This window comes from Haliotis rufescens, unplaced genomic scaffold (assembly GCF_023055435.1).
Source record: "Haliotis rufescens isolate VD_foot unplaced genomic scaffold, xgHalRufe1.0.p SCAF_4, whole genome shotgun sequence".
Classification (NCBI taxonomy): domain Eukaryota; kingdom Metazoa; phylum Mollusca; class Gastropoda; order Lepetellida; family Haliotidae; genus Haliotis; species Haliotis rufescens.
Window position 1 is genome coordinate 54,727,792 of NW_025964112.1, and position 22,532 is coordinate 54,750,323.

The following is a 22,532-nucleotide window of genomic DNA, read 5'->3' on the forward strand; positions in this document are numbered from 1 at the left end:
AACAGAATCCATGTCTTTAATAAGAGAATAACATACAAAGTTTCCAAGGAAATAAATGTACATAAAGAATAATGTTAATGATATAAAATAGTAAGTTAAATGCTATGTACAATGCAAAGAAAAACAAGCTCCGAACTAAATATCTATAACGCTAGGAACAGTCACCCGTCTGCATCTAATATCGAATAAAAATTGGACGATGGCTCTTTGTGGTTATCAAGAGTTATCCCCCTTACAAAAGGTTTCGAGAACTTGATGGACAAACTCGTGACAGGTGTTACACGTTTCATGCAAATCTAGCTAGAAATTTACAAAAGGGGAGCTATTCGTGAGTACTGAAATTGTTCACAAATTGGAAACGAATGACACAAACACAGACGGGTTATTGGTTTGGTCCTTCAGGGAATGCACAGGAAAATGTTCACATTCATTCGGTATTTACACTTTCGTTTATACCACGACCTTTCACTCGCCCACGTGCAACATAACCCTTGTTAATATGCACAGAAGAATGACACGTGCGATGGGTGCCGATGTGAAATGATATATTCACCAGGGAGGTATATACTAATAATTTGTATTTTTCTTCTACCGAACTTTTGTATACAGAACAAGAAAAAACGGATTCTCCTCACTCCGACCCTTCATATATAATGTAAAAAACAATGTTCCTAGTATGTGGCAGTCATATGCCATGACAGATTAAGTTCAGTATTAAGTAAGAAATCCTCAACTTAGTTTTAATAGTATAATGTAAAACATCGCTATTCAGAGCCTGGGTTATTCATACTGAGTGAGACATTGAGGACAATTCCATTTAATAAAAAAAACCCACTTCATTGATAAGTGGGAGGGATTTTCTATTTTTTTCAAAAGGCTTTTTGGTCACTGTTTCTATTGAATATGGAAATGGTTTTGTCGCTTTTATTTTATTATTATTTTTATTTTTATTATTATTATCATTATTATTATTATTATTATTATTATTAAAATAAGATATGATAAGATATACAATATTTTTATTTGAAAGCAGGAACCGTATGTTTTTTATGGAACATATATTTCTCAGCATGTTCAATACTAAGACCATGTCCAACATTTATACCCGTACGATACCTCCTATCAAATGATAGGTGCCTTTGAGGTACTATACTATGTCTATCTGGACACGTCAGGAGTGCTTCAGGCTGAGCGCCCCAGTGGTATGCTTCTCCGTGACACAGTCGGTGCTAGTTCGGGACTGTAGAAAATAGAATCAATTTAACACTTACCGTATGACTAATAAAGGAATTATTTACACCACCATGTATCTGGGAATACAACTGATACTGAAAGAGGGTGTGATGATTGCTGATAAGGTACATGATGATTGACACTGAAAACGTAGGTGGTGAGATTAAATTCATCTGGACATAAAAAAGCAGGTGAACATTAAATGGACTTTCTGTCTTGATACAACTTACGATTATGAGAAAATGTTTCCATTGTCACAAACATTGTTAACAAAATTGAAACCATTCCACAAAAACGACATGTTTTTATGTACCATTATCACTTAATTGTTTTCACAATTGTCCTGTTTGGTAATTCCCAACCATTCTCCAAAATCACACTCCTAACCATGAACAGTAGCATACCAAGATTGATACCAGGTTCAAGAGTCAGGCATATTGTCTGACAGTACACAACGAAAAACAATTAAATGTGAAAATGTGAATGTCTAAATCAATACTGTTTGACAAGCACAACATACCTGTTCTATTTTGCCGTTTTTTCAATCCCCTTTTCAAGTCTTTATCTACATCTTAAACTATTTCATAACGCCCTCATAACAATGAATATTAATAACATACCGTAAAACAAATTAACGTAATATCACCCTTAAATATCTTGGTATAAAACTATTTTCTTAAAAATACTCATTGTAGACAGATATACCTATATATTTGCCTTCTGGGTATAAGTCACTAACCATCTCTGTCAGGAATTTATATTTCAGGGGGCAGTGGGGAAGCCTAATGGTTAAGGCGTTCGCTTGTCAGGGCGAAGACCCGGGTTGAATTCTCCACATGGGTACAATGTTTAAGGCCCATTTATCATTTCCCTGCCTTGATATTGCTGGAATATTGCTAAAAGCGGCATAAAGCCATACACAATCACTCTCGTATCAGTACATTTGGTTTTGGCAAATGAACGCTGGTCATTGTGAGAAATCAGGGTCATCGGAAGCACTCGTAAAATCTCAAACGTCATCGTTAAGCCGATAGTATTAAATCTTGTATCTGATGTTCTCGGGGGGATATAAAACTCCAGAGAATTGTTAAGTTGTAGATGAAAAACGTAAAGGGCTCGAACTGTTCTATGACAACATTAAAAGTAGTCCATGTAATGACAAAAAAAACGTCTCATGTCAACCCTATCGAAGTTAGTTTAATATAACCTTATTTCGGCGTTGCTTATTCAAAATAGTTCCATCAACAGCGTCGGCCGTCACTGTCAGCATTCCCCCGACGGTACCCCACTCACATACACACTGTTCTTGTTTGTCCCATTGGACATGGACACATTCTCTGCATCCTTGCTGTAGAGGGCGTTGTCAAACCCTGACGTCGGCGAGGAGGGCGGAGGTGCACGTCGACGCCGTAAGATAAATACGATGACTATGATGATGGTAATGAGACCGGCTGCTCCGATCAATATCCCAGCTATCTGGCCGCCCGTGAGATCCTGACCTGCGCCTAGAATAAGAACGGAGAGAGTAGTGGGTGGTGTAGAGTGAGTGAGTGAGTGAGTTTGATTTTACGCCGCTGTTAGCAATATTCCAGCAATATCACGGCGGGGGACACCAGAAATGGGCTTCACACATTGTACCCATGTCGGGATTCGAACCCGGATCTTCGGCGTGACGAGTAAACGTTTTAACCACTAGGCTACCCGACCGCCCCAGGTGGTGTAGATTACGTGAGTGAGTGAGTGAATGTAGTTTCACGTCGTCAAAATTTTACACGGTCTGGCCGGGCTAACAAACATCGCCAGGCAGGGTAACAACAATGACCATTCTTTTCACATATTTTGGTATTCTCGAACCCCGGGCCTTCCGCTCTCCGGGCGGACGCTCTACCACCAGACCACAGAGGCGGACCGCTGGGACTTTGAAACATTTGTCATTCATACATGCAACAAAGCAGTAAGATGTGTCCTGTGTTAATTCTGAAAACCCACCTGATCTGAAAGTCTCCTGTGAGCTGTTCCAATCAAAATAAGTTTCTAAATGCTGTTTTCGTGGGTTTCTACTGAGGCAGACAAATAATTTTGTAGTTGGAAATTTGCAACCACTTTCCATGGACTTTCAAATTTTCTTTTGCCCAAAACTCATTTCTTGGTTTAGCACAAACACAAACGTTTAACTACAAGTATTGTCGCGAGTGATTCAACTTATTTGCAGTGTCGTCCAAGAGGTGTCATATATTGGGTGATAATTACATAAATACCTTTTGAGAAAGTGTTTCCACAAAGACACATTGGTATTGACCCTGTGCTTTGATTCCAAGAGCTTTGTTTCAGAAAATACGGAAAAAGACAATATGTCCTCACGTTATTGCCACCCACCCCCACCTCCCTATTACAACTGGATGTCTTGAGCAAATAATTTGTGAAAAACATATTCTGACTCTCACCAAAATTACAGCCCCCTCGAATATTAAATGGTGGGTCAGTAATGTGGTATTTAATATGGCTTCCGTAGCGGCCATACTGGAAACAAAATGCGTTCCCTTGAACAAATGCTGGTGTCATCATTCGTGGGTACAACTTGCCAAACTACGTTGCCGACGTACAGCCAGATAATAACATTTGGTGTAATTGTGTTGGTAATGTCCCTTTGCATATTGTTTGTTTGTTTGGTGTTTAACGCCGAACTCAGCAATATTCCAGCTATATAACTGCCCTCTGTAAATAATCGAGTCTGGACCAGACAATCCAGTGATTGACATCATGAGCATCGATCTACGCAATTGGGATCGATGACATGCATCAAACCAAGTCAGCGAGCCTGACCACCCGATCCCGTTAGTCGCCTCTCACGACAAGCATAGTCGCCTTCTACGGCAAGCATGGGTTGCTGAAGACCTCATCTACCCCGGATCTTCACGGATCCCTTTGCATACGGACACCACATCTATAAAGATCTCTATTTGTCAATACCTGTGTGTAGTTTCTCATGACGTGATATCGGAGGGGGTATGATCCGGGTCGATTGTGTAGAAGAACCAACGTTAAAGTTCGGCTTGAATGTATCTAGCTTTGTAGTTATTGGTGTGGTTGTAGTTGTTGTAGTAGTTGTAGTAGTAGTAGTAGTAGTTGAAGAAGGGGTTGTTGAAGGAATAGCTGTTGAAAGACAGAAAAAGACATGATTACCGGTAACATAGAGTGAAAAAACGTTGTGTCGAAGTTGAAGGGACCTACGTAATAATTCGAGTTATCCGAGGTTCGGAACAAACGAAAAAGATGAAAAAGGAATACGCAGGGAACAAGTTCGACACAATCGAAAATGATGAAAAAAGGAATACGCAGGGAGGGCCAACACATCGACACAATGGTGTTTGACTGCATTGTATTGGCCATGTGTCACTAAGGAAATATGACAATATGACACGACATAAAAAGGTCACATCTAACAATGAGTTAGAGCTGTCCGTTAGTAAGAGATAATGTTTAATTATCGTTAGCAGCATTGCCCTAGTAAATCAAATGGCGTTGCGTTTTTCAAATTATGAGAGCCCCGGTAGTGCAGGGCATGTCATTCAACACCTGGTGTCATCAATGATTTTTAGTGATCGATTCATATGATTGTCACGACTATTTTGCCTTTTACACCAATAGAAGTGAGTGAGTGAGTGAGTTGGGTTTAACGCCGCTTTTAACTGTATTCCAGTTATATCACGGCGTTATCAGCTTAATGTGGAAGGAAAGCCCGAAGTGATGCAGATCTCAGACGTTTACCACTTCGGTGAAACCCACGAGCACGGGAATAGTGCTGACAAACCTAGAAACATAATCGGGGCGAACCGGGATTCGAACCCACAATCATAGGTCTCTGACGTGCCCAAGGGACTCAACTCTGCACAGCGAATCGCGACGCCTTAGACGACTGGGCCACCCGTGCCCCCCCACCAGTAGAAGTACTTGATCGCTGCACGTCCCTAAACTTTGTCTTTTTTCCAAAGGTCACAGACTCATGCTGATAGTGACAGTGAAATAATTTTGCTCAATTGACTCAGGTTTTTGTTGATATACCTCTAAGACATTATGTAATGTCCACACCAAAAGATTTAACTAATTTCTTGTTAGGTTTAGAACTTATCAATTAACCCTCGTCAAAAAGAATAATACGCGATATGGAGCTTTTGATATTTCCATCGTAATGATCAATAGGACAGCTGAAATGTCAAACGACATACTGACCATGTGTAGTATATTAAGCACGACAGACGAATAGGTATATATCAGGTTTTGCTAATGTTGCTTTCGTCAGAAATAATCGACTTGAATTCGATACCTATAAACACAACTTCGATAGAAAAGTTAGGATTGGGCATTTAGTTCCAGAAAATCGCCGATAGCGAAACCTTAATAATCCCAATGGTGCAGTTCTCGACAAATATTTACGAGTACCCATCATGCCTTTTTTAATATGAACAGACGTTCCTTAAAGTAATCGTCTGGAAGAAGGGACTACCAGACTACGAGGTCTAACTGAGAGCGTTTGATTGCGTTTGGAAAAGGTTCGACACAGCTGTGAAATGTCTTACTTTTCTTTGTTTGGCAAATGTACGACCTGTCGTTGAAGCAGGAGACGTCGTTCCAGGTGTAGGTGTTGCGGTAGTATTCCACGCAAGTCTCTTTGTTCGTCCCGTTCACGTCGGAGGGTTCCCCGGGCGCCCACTTGAAGAAATTGGCTGGCGTCCCGTCATTCCATCTAAACCCTCCTGGGAATAATTAGAGTGTGATAGAACTACACAATCCCACCACAGCAAGCGCAGAATATTAGGCTTGTTGGCGAGTGATGATAAAATATTTCCCCCAGATTGAACCCATGAAATGTTTTTTTCTCAAGTACGAAAACACAAGCCTGAGATATTCTGTCACTACACCTGGCATATAAATGAATATTATCATCATTCATCGACGTGTTTGGCTATTCTGAAGCACAACGAACGTTAGCGTGACGTTTAGGTGTGAGGAGGACATGGCTTGTACATTACCCTAAATGGCCAAGGACGCTGTAAGATGTTTTTGTTCAACAATTATATACAGGGAAACTCGACGTGCATGGAACCATCGACGATATATCGAGTTGTCGGCAGTTCGACCAAAGCCTGCTGGCACCATGAAGTTACATCGATGATATGACAAGGTAAATAATAGGCAAGGAGATGCGGATCGAACACACATCGTTTTATAATATAGATCCCAATGTCAAAACGCTAAACAACTTTCGTATTATTGAAATATTCATCCTTGTCTGGCTGAACGCACGCACCCCTTCCCCACCACCACACGCGCGCACACCGCCACCGAAAATTAGAATTCCAACACACCTTTTTCCTCGTCCTAATCGCCTCTGATTTACTTCAATGAAGGATCTGCTATTAAACCAAATCTAAAACCATCTTTCGTTGCACCTACCTTTCCCTACATAACGAAGGTAAGTGAGTGAGTGATGCTTTACGCCTCTTTTAGCAGCATTGCAGGTATATACAAGAAATGGATTGCATTTCTTGAAAGTAGGTCTTCAATGTGAAGAACGAAGGCTCTAACCAGACTTCCCAACCACCCTATATAGCGAGAGTACCGACAGGCATAGCTCTACGATCACTTTGTAAACTAGTCAAATATCCCTGCCTTTACATACAAGAATCGTTGGTAACTGGGTTTGTGTCGCCGGTGCCCCTACCAATTTGCGATAACTCATCCCCTTCTATTGGGCAACGTTTCCTCATCCAATTGCTTACCATCTTGGGATTTTCTAAGACCAAGCCACACGTTGGGTTTGCTGAAGATGAAGCTGAAAGAGTATTTAGGGGTCGTCGACTGGGTCTCAAGCAGGGTTTTTATGAAGTCTAGGTCCGCCTGGCTGTGAACGGTCATCAGCTCCATGCCCATCTCATGACACAGAAAGTTGGCCTCTGGCCACGACTTCCGCTCACTCGGGGCAGCGAAGTAGCAGTAGTCGCCATGGGCAGTCCACGTCCTGTCGGGACAGAAGCCGGGGGGAATGGGCGTGGTCGGTGGGGGCGTCGCTGCAGTTGACAAACAGAGAGGAAAAACGCTATGAGTGTAATAAAATTAATCAAATACTAGATGAAGCATACATTAGACAGAAAGATGATCATGTATGTTTCAAATGGATGAGCATTATTTAACAGTTTAACAAATAGGCGATACATTGGCTTGGGACACAGAGCACGGGCTTTATATAAACGGCTTGGCAAAAGAAAGTACACACAAAAACATCATTAAACCTTAACTAGGCTGAACAGTTTCCGAAACAATGTAAGCTTAGTGTAACAACTATGACACCCGTACCATCGAATACCCTTTTATTTTGGTTTCGTTTTTAGCCACCACCAGAGATGGGTTTATACATTCTGTTGCTGACAGTTTATTATACCAGTCCAAGGGCGATTTGAAAAGAAATGAAATGAAATGAAGTGAAATGTGTATGAAGTCATCATATGAACTGTTCTCTAAATTGTATACAGGAGACAGGAAATAATGTATACATTTAAACACATGTTAAAAACACACATCAACATTCTGTATGTCAAATTGCGATATAGTATGGCATCAGAAAACATGTTTTTGCTTTGTTTTGTTTGTTGTTTAACGCCACACTCAGCAATATTCCAGCTATATGACGACGGTCTGTAAATAATCGAATCTGGGCCAGACAATCTAGTGATTGACATCATGAGCATCGATTCACGCAATTGGGATACAATGACATGCATCAACAAAGTCAGCGAGCCTGACCACCCGATCCCCTTAGTCGCCTCTTACGACAAGCATAGTCGTTTTTACGACAAGCATGGGTTGCTGAAGACCTATTCTACCCCGGATCTTCACCGGTCCAGAAATCATGTAACCTTGTATAATAAATAGATTTTAGAAAGATTTGGATCACATATTTCAGCAAATACATGTCGATTATAACTATGCACACATACTTGAGCTTATTTCGCAGATGAAAGGGAGACTCCGGGCACACAAGGTGTCGTTCCAGGTCAGGCTCTGTTGTGCCACACACCCCTCCATGGCGTTACGAGTCGGTTCGTCCTTACCCCACCGTGTAAATAGAACAGGCCAACCGTCATACCACCCGTATATACCAGGAGTCTGCAGATGAAGAAACAGACATAGATGGAAGGGCATCCGATGACACCTCACTGGAACAATACTGAGGAAGGTGAACTAGGCTCTGGACAATTGGCAATCCTAGAAAGCCAGGTCATTCAACCTAGTTAATTCCCTGTTAACGTAAATAATATGACTGAGTAAGTGTGTTTTGATTTCGGATGGATGGGGTTCATTTGACAGTCAGACAAGGACGCGAGTATTTAAATAATTTCGAATTATATTAGTTTGCCATTTGCCATTGGGATCACTCTTTGGCACGTCGAAGAGACGCAACAAGGAACAGCGAACTTACAGCCCCCAGGCGACTGGGCTACTCAAACCCCGTCCAACATTATGATATATAACAAACTAAGAGTTAATGATTTACTTTACACATGTAACCAATGTCCAGACTTTGACAGGAAATTAGTACCAGACTCCCCTATAAATGAACAAATACTAAATTACGAAGAGAGCGAAATGAGCATAAACTGGAAGCGTACGCGTCTTCTCCACAATCACAATCACACTGATCATACAATCATACGTACATTTGATGGTTACAGTTCTACAAGCTGGACCTGACGCTTACTTTAGGAACAGCTAAACATACCTTTTTATCAGAAAGTCCAATCCAGAAGCCACTCATGACATTGTCGACATGGGCTATGGTGTCAACGAAGGACTGTTCGTACAGGTCGGTGATGGACACAAGGTTCCCTTGGTCGGCCTGGCATGCCGTCTGTCCTGCCTGCCACGTGGCGGGTGACGTCACAACACGGTAACAGCTCGTGCCGAAATGTTGGTATCCTGGTTTACAGGTGGTCTGGGCTGTGGGGGTCGTATAGGAGGTACCTAGGAGAATATATATCACGATACAGATACTTGAGTTTGTTTGTTTGTTGTTTAACGCCGAACGCTTAAGGTTCCCCGGAATAACCGTCAAAATACCGACGCTGAGCTGTTTTATCCGCAAAGAGAAAACAATAATCTCGTTCTTCATCATTTGTGATTTTATAGTTGTTCGGTATGTCATGACTGATGTATAGTCATCCGTCTACATATCAATCTGCACATTTTGCCTCTAACCAGTTGGTTGGTTGTTGTTTTTTGTTTAACATCGCACTCAGCATCATTCCAGCTACATGACGGCGATCTGTTCATGGGTTGTTGCTGCAGTTGACAAACAGAGAGGAAAAACGCTATGTGTGTAATGAAATTAATCAAATACTAGATGAAGCATACATTAGACAGAAAGTTGATCATGTATATTTCAAATCGATGGACATTATAAAACAGTTTAACAAATATTAAGGCGATACATTGGCTTGGGACACAGAGCACGGGCTTTATATAAACTGCTTGGCAAAAGAAAGTACACACAAAAACATCAAAACGTTACTAGGCTGAACAGTCTCCGAAACAATGTACGATTTCTGCATGTGCAGCGACCTACGTTGATAGCGTCACTTTACCTGCTAAAGTGTGTCTCAACCGTCCAACACAACAAACTACAAGATGCATGCGTTATTGTGCGTTACAAATTCCTTCCAAATACAGTAATTACACAATGAATGTTCCCAGAAAACTACAGTGAGTGAGTGAGTATGGTTTTACGCCGCTTTTAGCAATATTCCAGCAATATCACGGCGGGTGACACCAGAAATGGGCTTCACACATTGTACCCATGTCGGGAATCGAACCCGGGTCTTCGGCGTGACGAGCGAACACTTTAACCACTAGGCTACCTGACCGCCCCTCAGAAGACGACAACTCATACAACTATGTAACTTACTTTTATACGTTTGACAGACGAAAGCCTTCTTCTCGCTACACTTTTCATCGTTCCAGCGGCCCAGTCCCACTCCTTGCTGGCTCAGCACACTCACACAGTCCTCCTGCAAAGTAAATACGGAACTCACAATCACCCATCACCCTTTTGTAATTAAAGATTCCCTTAGGAAAGCTGTCTCAACTACTGTCAGTACTCTTTTGTGTGGCGTAAGCAATAACCTAACTCTGGGTCAACGAAGCTGGGAAGTCCTGTTGGTCCTGAGTTCGAATCCCGAATACGATCCTTGGTCCGTCAGAATCATATCCGTGTTCTACTAGAGTGTAGACGACCAATATGAATCTGACTCGACGTGACACCACTTGAATAGTATTTAAATTCCTAACAGGGTCGGGTGGTCAGGCTCGCTGACATGGTTGATGCATGTCATCGTATCCCAGTTGCGTGGATTTATGTTCATGATGGCAATCACTAGATTGTCTGGTCCAGACTCGATTATTTACAGACCGCCGTCATATAGATGGAATACTGCTGAGTGCGGCGTAAAACAACCAACCAACTTGTACATATGCACTGTATATGGGCCACTGGTATAATAACACGTTTGATTTGTAAATGATACTGTCATCTATTCTCCAAGTTCAATGCAGTGGTGGGTTTATCATGATCAGGAGTGCGTGATACAAGGAGGTGACGCTGACGCTAAAAAATATTTGAATTGTATTGGTCAATCGCGTCAGGATAAATTACCATGTTCCCAGCTACAACGTCATCATGGCACCAGGCATTTTGCCAAACCCTTTCGATGTCTGTTATTTCGGCAATCTTACTTCCTTACAGCGAATCGGCGTGGGTAATTGATTACATTGACAGACTCAGTTGCCAAACTCCGTTTCCTATTGTGGTAAATGATAAACAAGGTATGAATTAACAATGTCATTTAGAAAGTGGTCAGATGTAACAAATGTTGTATTTGGGATCACACATCCCCAGTAAAGTATACATTCGAGTACTTTTTGTGTGATGCCTCACACTGAGATCGTGGATTCGAATCCCGGATGGTACTAAAGTACTAGAATTTGTACTTTACAAAGGAAGTGTTACCCCAATTATAACATTTGTTATATATGACCACTTTCTTAATGGCACTGTGTGCTCATAGCTTTCGAGGGGTAGACAAGGTACTCGATCTGGACAACCAGTTGTCGGACTTTCATTTTCGAGGAAGCCTTGGTGACTGAGCGGGCTTCACTAATGTGGTGCACTTCCAAGACTGCCTACCTCCCACACCAAGCTGACACGTAGCCCGAATACTGTGTAACTCACTCGCTCCCACTCACCCTGTTGTAATGCGAGTACGTGTAGCGGTCGCTAGGTTCGCCCTTGTTCCAGTTTGTGTACGTCACTTCCGTGTTGTCCTGCCATACATAATGGCCGTTGGTGCTTTGGTCGTTCAGCCCGATCCATATGGTGGAGGTGATTCCAACTTGTTTCATTAGCATCAACAAGAACGCTGAGAGAAGAGAGATTACAACAATTGCAAGAAATTATAATGACATATGTTTAATAAAAAAACCTCTAAAATCTCTAAAATCACATATACGTGTAAGCTAGGTTGATGGTGGTACCTTCCACAAGTTTGCGATGTGTGAGTGAGTAGGGTTTTACTCCGCCTTCAACAGTATTGCACTTATATCTCGGCGTGTCACCTTAATGTGGGAGGAAAGCCCGAAGTGATGCATGTCTCAGACGTTTACCACTTTTGTAAAACCCACGAGCAATGATATGGTGCTGACAAACCTTTAAACATAATCGCGGCGAACCGGGATTCGAACGGACAATCATAGGTTTCTGGCGTGCTCAAAGGACGCAATTCTTCACAGCGGATTGCGGCACCTTAGACGACTGGGCCACCCGTGCCCCCCTGCAACGTGTACATGCATCACGATGGTTCCAATCATAGAGTGTGAACGGGTGAAACCCCATGCCCCCAAGTATGACTCACCCTGTTCGATATAACTGCTTATACTGGCGATGTCGTAGTTTTTCCCAAGATGACGACACTGGTCACGCGCCTCGGTCCAGTTCTTCTGATCCACGAGAGTGCTCCCGCCAATGCTGAAGCACTTGTTGTCTGCATTAAGAACGTATATGTAACTACTACTACTACTACTACTACTACTACTACAATTATTGTGCACATTAAAACTGTAGTTCCGTTCCGAAAAACATCATCCGGAGTAAGTTCCGGATTAAGGGATCATGGATACGTAGTAATGCCCTGGGTAGAGATTTGGACGTTTCTATCAGTAATCGGCCGGAATGCAGGATCTCAGGAATAAAGGGGTTTCCGGAATGCAAGGTTTTCGAAATCACATGTCAGGAATGCAGAGGTTTGGGAATAACTGGGATTCCGAAATGAGGGTTTTTGGAACAAGGAGGTTTCCAGAATGTAAGGTTTTCGGAATATCAGGGTCCAGCTAAAAATGTTTTACTGTACCACCAACAGTTACTGGTTAGGGGCACCCGTGAAGATTCCGGGGTAGAATAGGTCTTCAGCAACCCATGCTTGCCGTAAAAGGCGACTATACCTGTCGAAAGAGGCGACTAACGGCATCGGGTGGTCAGGCTCGCTGACTTGGTTGATGTATGTCATCGATGCCAATTGCGTGGATCGATGCTCGTGATATTAATCCCTGGATTGTCTGGTCCAGACTCGATTATTTACAGACCGCCGTCATTAGCTAGAATTGCTGAGTGCGATGTTAAACAATAAAACCAAACCAACCAACCAACTGGTTAGAGGCAAAATGTGGAGATTGAGATACCGAACACCTATACGATCACAACTGAGGAAGAACGAGATTACGGATAAAACAGCGATGGTATTTTGACGATCCTTCAGTGGAACCTTCATGAGAATTCTAATTGGATTCTCAGGGGTCGCCCCGGTTTTTCAAATCAGGTAATGTTTTTTAATGAAGAAAATATGCGGATGACGCCGACGAAACATATTGTCGTGACAGTTTACAAATGTTGGTAAGAGAGTCCTAGTGCATGTGATCGGTGCAGTATGGTACACATGAACATGTTCTTACCAAGAGGTGAGAACCCCGATGGACATCCTCCCGCCAGTGTCGGTGTTGGTGGCGGTGTTACCGTGGATGTTGTGCCGTTGAATTTCTTACAGATGTAACCGTTGCTGTCCATGCAGTTGTCGTCGTTCCATAACCCTGTATGCAGAAATAGTAGATACAGTGTAGGCACAGGTAGATATAGAGTAGGCATATCTAGATGTGGAGTAGGTGAGGTGAAATGGGCTTTAACGTCGCGTCCAAGATTATTGCACTTATATAGCGACGTGCATGTACGTGTGTGTGTTTGTGTGGCTGCTTGTACTTGTCCGGACTGATGCCGATTTAGAGTGCTAGCTCACTGAGATACCATGCCGCAGTTTAACATGAATATCCCACTCAGACACAGTATACTGACTCCGAGCCGACCAGTCCTTGTTTTAGCCCCTTAATGCCGAGCGCCAGACAGAGTAACAACAAGTACCATCTTGTAACGTATTTTGGTATGACGCGGCCGGGGATCGAACCCCTGGACCTTCCGCCGAGGCTCCGGGTGGACGCTCTACCACTAGACCACGGAGGCTGAGGGGAAACATGTGGAGTAGGCACATGTAGATTTCATGTAAGCACATGTAGATATAGTGTATGCACATGTAGGCAAAGTGAAGGCATGTCTCGATGTGGTGTAGGCGCGTGTAGATATAGTGCAGGCACTTAAGAACTGACTTTCACTTAGTGTGAGTTCACTGGAGTATAAACCTTCACAGAGTGAGGGCCAAGCCGTATGAACGTCGGAGCTTGCGCAGCGCATTCGGGTCCAAATTCAAATTAGCGCGGTTGAATCTACAGGTAACCTAACACTACATTGAAAATACAGTATGTTAATCTCCTAAACAGTGTAGGCATATATAGCAATAGTGTAGGTATATGAGAGTGGGTGAGTGAGTGGGTATAGTTTTACGCCGCTCATTCCAGCATAATATCAGCAATATAACGGCGGTGAAGAACGGAAATCGGCTTCACACCGTGTACCCATGTGGGGAATCGAACCCGGACCGAACGAGAGAACGCTTGCTTTAGTTTTGACATAAGTAGCTATAGTTTAGGCATACGTGGATAAAGCGTAGGTGCATATAGATATTATAGCAATTACATAGCGACGTGCATGCCGGTTTTATAATGCAAATCCACTGAGTTACCATGCTGCAGTTTCACATGGAAACCCCACATTATACCGATTTCGAGCTTGGTGTTTCTTGTTCCAGCAAGAACCATCTTGTATCGTCTTTCGGGATAACGCGGCCAGGGGATCGCACCGCCGACCTTCAGCTTTCCGCGGCAGACGCTTAATCCACTACACCACGAAGGCGGTTGAACAGATATGGTACATGTGGATGTAGTGTAGGTATGTAGATGTAGTGATGGACACATACATATAGTGTACATGTATATAGATGTAGAAATAGTGTAGGTACATATTCATAAATTGTAGGTGCAAGTGGATATTCATTCATTGTATTTCCAATACATATAGGCCACGGGACTTTGTGTACAAAAGGTGAGTACAGACAGGTTTTAAGCTTTCAATTTCGCATTTCTTACTTCATTTGCATAATATAGATATTTTGCTAGATTTGTAATAATATACATGTATGTATCTGGTGATGACAGAAGCATATTAAATTTATGAACGTTAGGATGACAATAGAACTTTGCTTTGAGATATAGTTGTCGTAACTTGACATACGATGGACAAATAAGCTGGTGGATATATTGTAAGTACATGTCGATATGTTGGTCATTGACTACCGTTCGTGATGTTAGGCTTGTGTTTGTGGTCGCTTTCGAAACTGTGTGGTTAATTTGTAAACAGGTAGTCGGCCTGTCTGGTTTTCGATAATAACATGTCCCCGTCATATGATTGCAACAGAGCGGACTATTGTGTACTTGCTTGATAACGGTGTTAGAACCTACACCGAAACGTCGCTCTTAATTGTAATAAAGAAGTTGTTCATCCATAAATTCTTATCCTTACTGTGTAAAATTCCATCCACTCATTCCCCACTCACCTGGTCCTGCGGTGACTCCTCCGTATATGTCCACGCACAGCTGACCACCGTACGCATCATTCGGCTCGCCCGGCTTCCAGTTGACATAGTTCGATGTTGATCCGTCCGACCAGCTGACAAATCAGGGAATATAGTGAATTACTGTATCCGACCAGCTGACAAATCAGGGAATATAGTGAATTACTGTATCCGACCAGCTGACAAATCAAGGAATAAAGTGAATTACTGCTACCGACAAGCTGACAAAGCGAGGAATAAATTGAATTACTACCTCCGACTAGCTGAAAAAGTGAAGAATAAACTGAATTACTGTTTTCGACGGGCTGACGAAGAAAGGAAAAAACTGAATTACTGTTTCCGACGAGCTGACGAAGAAGGAAAAAACTGAATTACCGTTTCCGATCAGCTGACAAATCAAGGAGTAAAGTTAATTTCTGTTTCATACCAGCTGACAAAGCGAGGAATAAACTAGAATTACTGCTTCCGACCAACTGACAAATCAAGGAATAAAGTGAATTTCTGTTTCATACCAGCTGACAAAGCGAGGAATAAACTAGAATTACTGCTTCCGACCAACTGACGAAGCAGGCAATAAATTGATTTACTGCTTCCTACAAACTGACAAAGTGGGGAATAAACTGAATTACTGTTTTCGAGGGGCTGACGAAGAAAGGAAAAAACTGAATTACTGTTTCCGACGAGCTGACAAATCAAGGAATAAAGTGATTTTCTGTTTCATACCAGCTGACAAAGCGAGGAATAAACTAGAATTACTGCTTCCGACCAACTGACGAAGCAGGGAATAAAGTGAATTTCTGTTTCATACCAGCTGACAAAGCGAGGAATAAACTAGAATTACTGCTTCCGACCAACTGACGAAGCAGGGAATAAAGTGAATTTCTGTTTCATACCAGCTGACAAAGCGAGGAATAAACTAGAATTACTGCTTCCGACCATCTGACGAAGCAGGGAATAAATTGATTTACTGCTTCCGACAAACTGATAAAGTGGGGAATAAACTGAATTACTGTTTTCGACGGGCTGACGAAGAAAGGAAAAAACTGAATTACTGTTTCCGACGAGCTGACGAAGAAGGAAAAAACTGAATTACCGTTTCCGATCAGCTGACAAATCAAGGAGTAAAGTTAATTTCTGTTTCATACCAGCTGACAAAGCGAGGAATAAACTAGAATTACTGCTTCCGACCAACTGACAAATCAAGGAATAAAGTGATTTTCTGTTTCATACCAGCTGACAAAGCGAGGAATTAAACTAGAATTACTGCTTCCGACCAACTGACGAAGCAGGGAATAAATTGATTTACTGCTTCCGACAAACTGACAAAGTGGGGAATAAACTGAATTACTGCTTCCGACCAGGTGACAAAGCGGGCATAAATTGAGTTACTGCTTCCGACCAGTTGACAAAGTGAGGAATAAATTGAATAACTGCTTACGACCAGCTGACAAAGCGAGGAATAAACTGAATTACCGCTTCCGACCAGCTGACAAAGCGAGGAATAAACTGAAATACTGCTTCCGACCAGATGACAAAGAGGGCATAAATTGAATTACCGCTTCCGCCCAGTTGACAAAGTGAGGAATAAAGTGAATCACTGCTACCGATCAGCTGACAAAGCGAGGAATAAATTGAATTACTGCCTCCGACCAGCTGACAAAGTGAGGAATAAACTGAATTTCTGTTTTCGACGAGCTGACGAAGCACTGAAAAAACTGAATTACTGTTTCCGACCAGCTGACGAAGCTGGGAATTAACTGAATTAACTCTTCCGACCAGCTGACGAAGTGAGGGAATAACTGAATTTTTGCTTCTGCTGACAGCTGACAAAGCGAAGAATAAACGAAGGACAATGAAAATTTACGCATGAACTTCTTAGAAAGATACAAATTGCCATTTACAGAATTAGTGAGTAACTGAGAGGGGTGAACTACAGAACATACACATAACTGTCCATTCCCAGCTGGTTCAGGCCTATCCAGTAAATACCGTTCGACCTCTTTGTTATCTGGAAACAACAGAAACATGTTACATGTAACAATAGGGCCGTTGACGCAACACTTAATCAAAATATCAACTTTGGCAGACTTGCAAAGTTTATGAATGTTGTGAATAAATCACTTTTCATGATTAGTTCAATCAACTTCATCCGGTCGCTGGGTCTTTCCTCGGTCGCATCATATCAAAATACGTTTAATATATTTTTTGACTCTGACACATACACTATCTATCACTCTGTCACTCTATCTATCTATCTATCTATCTATCTATCTATCTATCTATCTATCTATCTATCTATCTATCCGCACTCTTGAAATTACCGGTTGAGTAAATTATACAGCTCATCTATCTATCTATCTATCTATCTATCTATATATCTATCCACGCAGTGACATCATCTACCCTTCTGCTGTTGCCGCTATTGACCTGACCAACTGATCAATGATAATATGCAGCTTTAGGTGGCAGCTCCACATATACTTACCAGTGATGTAAGGAAATTGTTGACGCCCACGTCGTGAATGCTGGCGAGGTCACCACCCTTACCCATGCAGTATCGTCGGGCTTCGTACCACGACTTCTTCGCGTCCGCACCCCACGGCGCTGAGATGAAGTAACAGCTGCCCGCGTGGTAGTCCCAGCCGCTGTCGGTGCCCGCACATGCAACTGGGGGAGGACAAGTGTACATATCAGGTATCAAGGCACAGTATATCCCGAGGTTAGGAATAAACGCATCGTTACTTTAGAGGTTGTAGGTCCCCAGTGATACCCACGTCAATGAGTCGCTGTACATCCGCTCTTATCAGTATTTACGTTAGATCACTATGTGTCAACTTACTGTTGGTGAACCCGTGAAGATCCGGGGTAGAATAGGTCTTCAGCAACCCATGCTTGCCGTAAAAGGTGACTATGCTTTTTCGTAAAAGGCGACTAACGGGATCGGGTGGTCAGGCTCGCTGACTTGGTTGATGCATGTCATCGATTCTAATTGCATGGATCGATGCTCATGATATTACTGGATTGTCTGGTCCAGACTCGATTATTTACAGACCGCCGTCATATAGCTGGAATATTGCTGAGTGCGGCGTAAAACCACAAACAATCAATCAAACTAAAGCTCGTCCAAGACGAACACATTGCTATTGATGTACGTGTTTGGAAGACATGCAAGGACAATGCAGTCACAACTGTAATGGTGACACGAAACTTGATTTCTAATTTCAGCAAGTGTCACTATTAGTCTTGGTGTTGTAGCTGTGTAATGATATGTGCATGAAAACCAACCAACCAACTACTGTTGGTGAAAGTCCCAAAGTAACGGCATTTGTACTGACAAACCAAAGAAATGCTTCAATATAATCTATTGGATTCGAACCAGAAATCAGCGGATCCTGACACAGCTACTGGACGCAACTGTGCAAAGTGAATTGTGGCGCCGCAACCGGCTGTGCCCTCTTTCTACAGTGAGGTAGATGATAGACACGTAACTGAATGGGTAAACTTCGTTGCATAACAACATAAGAGCTGCAAGAAAATTACTACTCGGGTGAATTTGGGAATCTAACACATGACCCAACAAATCCTGCGCAGAGTATCTGAAAAGAGTCTCGACGTCAACTGGACCACCTAGGTAGGTACATTAGCTCTATTTGTTTGATTGTTATTTAACGCCGCACTCAGACATTAGTTCGAGATCTTTCAATGGTTCTTCATTTTTACCCAAAACAACGGACCGCTTCCGTGGTCTAGTGGTAGAGCGTCCGCCCGGATCGATCGGAGAGCGGAAGGTCCGGGGTTCGATCCCCGGCCGCGTCATACCAAAAGACGTTAAAAGATGGCACTTGTTGTTACCCTGTCTTGCGCTCGGCATTAAGGGGTTAAAGCAAGGACTGGTCGGCTCGGAGTCAGTATATTGTGTCTGAGTGGGGTATTCATGTTAAACTGCGACATGGTATCTCAGTGAGCTAGCACTATAAATCGGCATCTGTCCAGACTAGTACAAGCACACACACACAGTAAGAAGTAAGAAAAGTGAATTTGACCAAAAAACATTATACAAAAGTTACTATGCAAACGTAAGGTTCCAAACACAACAATGATACACGTGTTAAAGACATCACCAACGAATAACCATTTCTTGTTTGTTTAATTTTTAGCCACTATTAAAATATACTTTCTTTTGAGCGGCAGTAACACCAAGGACACAATATTAAAGTACTTAAATAAAGTACCATACCAATCGGCGTGGTCGTCTGTATCGTCGTCGTTGGGACGGTGGTGCCGCGAGGTATCTCACAGATGAAATCTTTGGCAATAAAGCAGCTGTTGTCGTTCCATTGCTTGGTGAACTCGTTAAACTCCACACAGTCTTCGTTGCCGCCGGAGTTGCTTGGTTCGCCGCGGTACCAGTTGTTGTAGTCGAAGGGGGTGCCGTCAGACCACACGTAACCTGCAGAGTGCAGTACGTCAGTACGTAATGGACATGACACATGAAAATGAACACCATTAAGGACTGATTTATTATTTATTATGTTCATTATGGTGGGGTTGCGACTATTAGGGGAAGGGGGTCATTAAAAATAACGTCGAAAGAGATAGGTAAAATGATAATGATCAATCCCTTAATATCTAGCGGTCAACTATCGCATGATCTGGGCTCCGCATTAGCTCATACTGTTATACAACGTATTCTTAATGTGAAATATTTCTTATATATACACGGAAATAATATATATTATGATAAACATGATGAGTTGATTTCTACTTACTGCCTTCCACGGATCTGTCACTAAGACCCACCCAGAAGTTAGCGTTGTAGTAAAATCTGCAACAGAGCAGTTTGAATTTGGTATGACGTTTCAATCGATAATGTCGAGAGAAAGGACTAAATACATACATCTAATTTATCATTAATTTCTTAAAAAATGAACTGCTTGAAGAGGCTAGTATTTTTTTCCAAGACGTCTCCCGAACTCCTCGGATTCAAATAGAATTCTTTGAAATCAGGAATATATCCACAATTCTTCTTTGAGAGGCAGTCGGTGTGATTAACCAAGACAGGTTGGTATGGATAACTTCTTTATTACACTGTTAAAAGCATCGTTAAACCCAACTCACTCACTCATTCACTCTTTATTTAATGAAATACAATTTCAGCGACGTTTCTAACACTTTTATCAAAGAAGTATTGACCTATTATAATGAAGAAGTTGTTTATCTCCTCCAATTGTCCTTGTGTCCATATGTATTGGCGGCTAGAATACTGAATACCGGATACCTTCTGCCTCATTTGTAAGGAGTGTGTCTAGTGACCTTTTCGCCGCCCTTCTTTTTTATCAAAGCGCCCTCTAAACCAAATTCACTTACTTACAAACGCAAGCGGAGTATTCTTTCTGCTTATGTTGAGCTTCATCGTGCTATCTTAAATATTCACGATGTCGCGAGCTGCCATATTAGTAGCATCAGCCAAACATGGCGGAAAGGTATCCGGTATTCTGGAAGTGTACCTGATTGATAGTGTACGTCCCACCATCAAGCTTTAATCGGTATCTGCCACAACGACCACATAATATCTTGTGCCGCCGTGGGTGGTTTCGTAAGAATCTATTGTAGACGTTACCTAAGCAGGTTGGTGAGGAGGAAATTCTCCAGTTCCTTGCTGTGGATGCTGGCCAAACTCCCAGACAGACCCTGGCAGTACACCAGCGCCTCCGACCACGTCTTCCGCTGGCTGGAGCTCATCCTGAACGCCTGTTGGACACGGGATTTGCATTTAGGTTTGCTTATGACATGGAATTGTCACAAGGTACCACAGTTCGTCCTGGAGCAGGTCCAAAATTAACAGGTTCATCTATATACCCGCCTTTGTGAACAAATAGCTCGATGTCTGGGAGAGCGATAGGCAGATGCCTTAATTAACCAGTACAAGAAACTATTGAAATCAAAAGAAAGAAGCCAGCTATTAACAGACTGAGACCAAGGCATCTATCAAGCGCGTGGTCAGGCTCGCTGACTTGGTTGATGCATGTCATCGTATCCCAATTGCCTGGATCGATGCTCATGATGTAAATCACTGGATTGTCTGGTCCAGACTCGATTATTTACTGACTACCGTCATAAAGCTGGAACATTGCCGAGTGCGGCGTTAAACGACCAACAACAAAATATGCTTTAATCCTAAGCATCAGTATCCACAATTGGATATCTTGATTGCCGTATTGTTAGCTTTACTACAGTCAGTTCTTTGTTATCGTAACCGGTCCCTTCTTCATTGTACATCATTGGGCTTTCTCCCGTTAATCTCATTAGCTACCTCATTTTATTGTAATCTCAATGGCAAATGGCAAGACGTAGCCCTAAAATGTCGTTACAAAGAATAAAGAAATATTAATATAATTGTTATCCATTCAAAAGAGTCATGTATTTATAAGCAACTACAGTAGAACGGTTTCATGGAGAACGTTTTTGCACAAGAACTACTCTCCATCGAAACAATAACAAATTGCAAAATTCCATGATATCAAAGGCACTTTTTCAGCACTAAGTATTGTCTGTTGGGTATACAAAGTGTCATGAAGATATACCAAACGGTTTTATTAGTCGTGCTCCTGAAGCGAATCCAACTCTACATAAATTGTCATAACTCTGTAAAATATTCATTCTTGGTGGCGGTTTTCAAACTTATTCATCAACTAATGACGTATTCAAAATGTTTCCAAGACATTGATAGAACTGTAAAACAGGAATTTTCGATGGTTTGTTTCGGGCTAAATCAACTGTAAATGTATCCCTTAATGATGAAAAATGTTCTCATTTTTGTATCCCCATGAATGTCGGACGAACGAACGGAAAGAAGGACGGACAGACACAGCTCAAACCTATATCCCCGCCACACTTCACAGCCGGGTATAGGTTTCATCGCTATGATCACTTAATCACCTTTGTTTGTATGCTGTTTTGTTAATTTGCATATGTAATCGTTGCTATATCGCCAGCTGGGTGACGTTGTACAAAACAACCTAAGCGCTAGGACTCTCGTAAGTCTATTTTTAAGGTATGGGAGCTACGATCACCTTAGCGCTAAGATCGCTTTGTACAACGGCCGATAGAGTACTAACACATGTACAGAAACGAAGAAAGAATGAAGAAGTTCTATGTCAAGTCTGCTTCCATTGCATATTT

The 22,532-nt window shown here is 42.2% G+C and overlaps 1 protein-coding gene across 4 annotated transcripts in view; it reads right to left on the reverse strand.

Annotated features, from left to right (window-relative positions):
• Positions 1-22,532, reverse strand: part of LOC124115041 (macrophage mannose receptor 1-like) — a 75,397-nt gene continuing 52,865 nt past the window's right edge. For 3 of the 4 annotated variants that reach the window (XM_046475868.2, XM_046475850.2, XM_046475877.2), the window contains 16 exons: positions 20,971-21,101; positions 20,120-20,175; positions 19,588-19,800; positions 17,836-18,017; positions 17,294-17,358; positions 15,333-15,445; positions 13,288-13,422; positions 12,195-12,323; positions 11,530-11,702; positions 10,193-10,295; positions 9,011-9,252; positions 8,229-8,397; positions 7,014-7,301; positions 5,811-5,987; positions 4,204-4,386; positions 1-2,738 (listed from right to left, as the gene is read on the reverse strand). In XM_046475868.2, coding sequence (XP_046331824.2) covers positions 2,497-2,738; positions 4,204-4,386; positions 5,811-5,987; positions 7,014-7,301; positions 8,229-8,397; positions 9,011-9,252; positions 10,193-10,295; positions 11,530-11,702; positions 12,195-12,323; positions 13,288-13,422; positions 15,333-15,445; positions 17,294-17,358; positions 17,836-18,017; positions 19,588-19,800; positions 20,120-20,175; positions 20,971-21,101 — 2,601 coding nt within the window. In that variant the 3' untranslated portion in view covers positions 1-2,496. The remainder of the gene's footprint in view (positions 2,739-4,203; positions 4,387-5,810; positions 5,988-7,013; positions 7,302-8,228; positions 8,398-9,010; positions 9,253-10,192; positions 10,296-11,529; positions 11,703-12,194; positions 12,324-13,287; positions 13,423-15,332; positions 15,446-17,293; positions 17,359-17,835; positions 18,018-19,587; positions 19,801-20,119; positions 20,176-20,970; positions 21,102-22,532) is intronic. The other variant, XM_046475860.2, reaches the window with a different exon arrangement.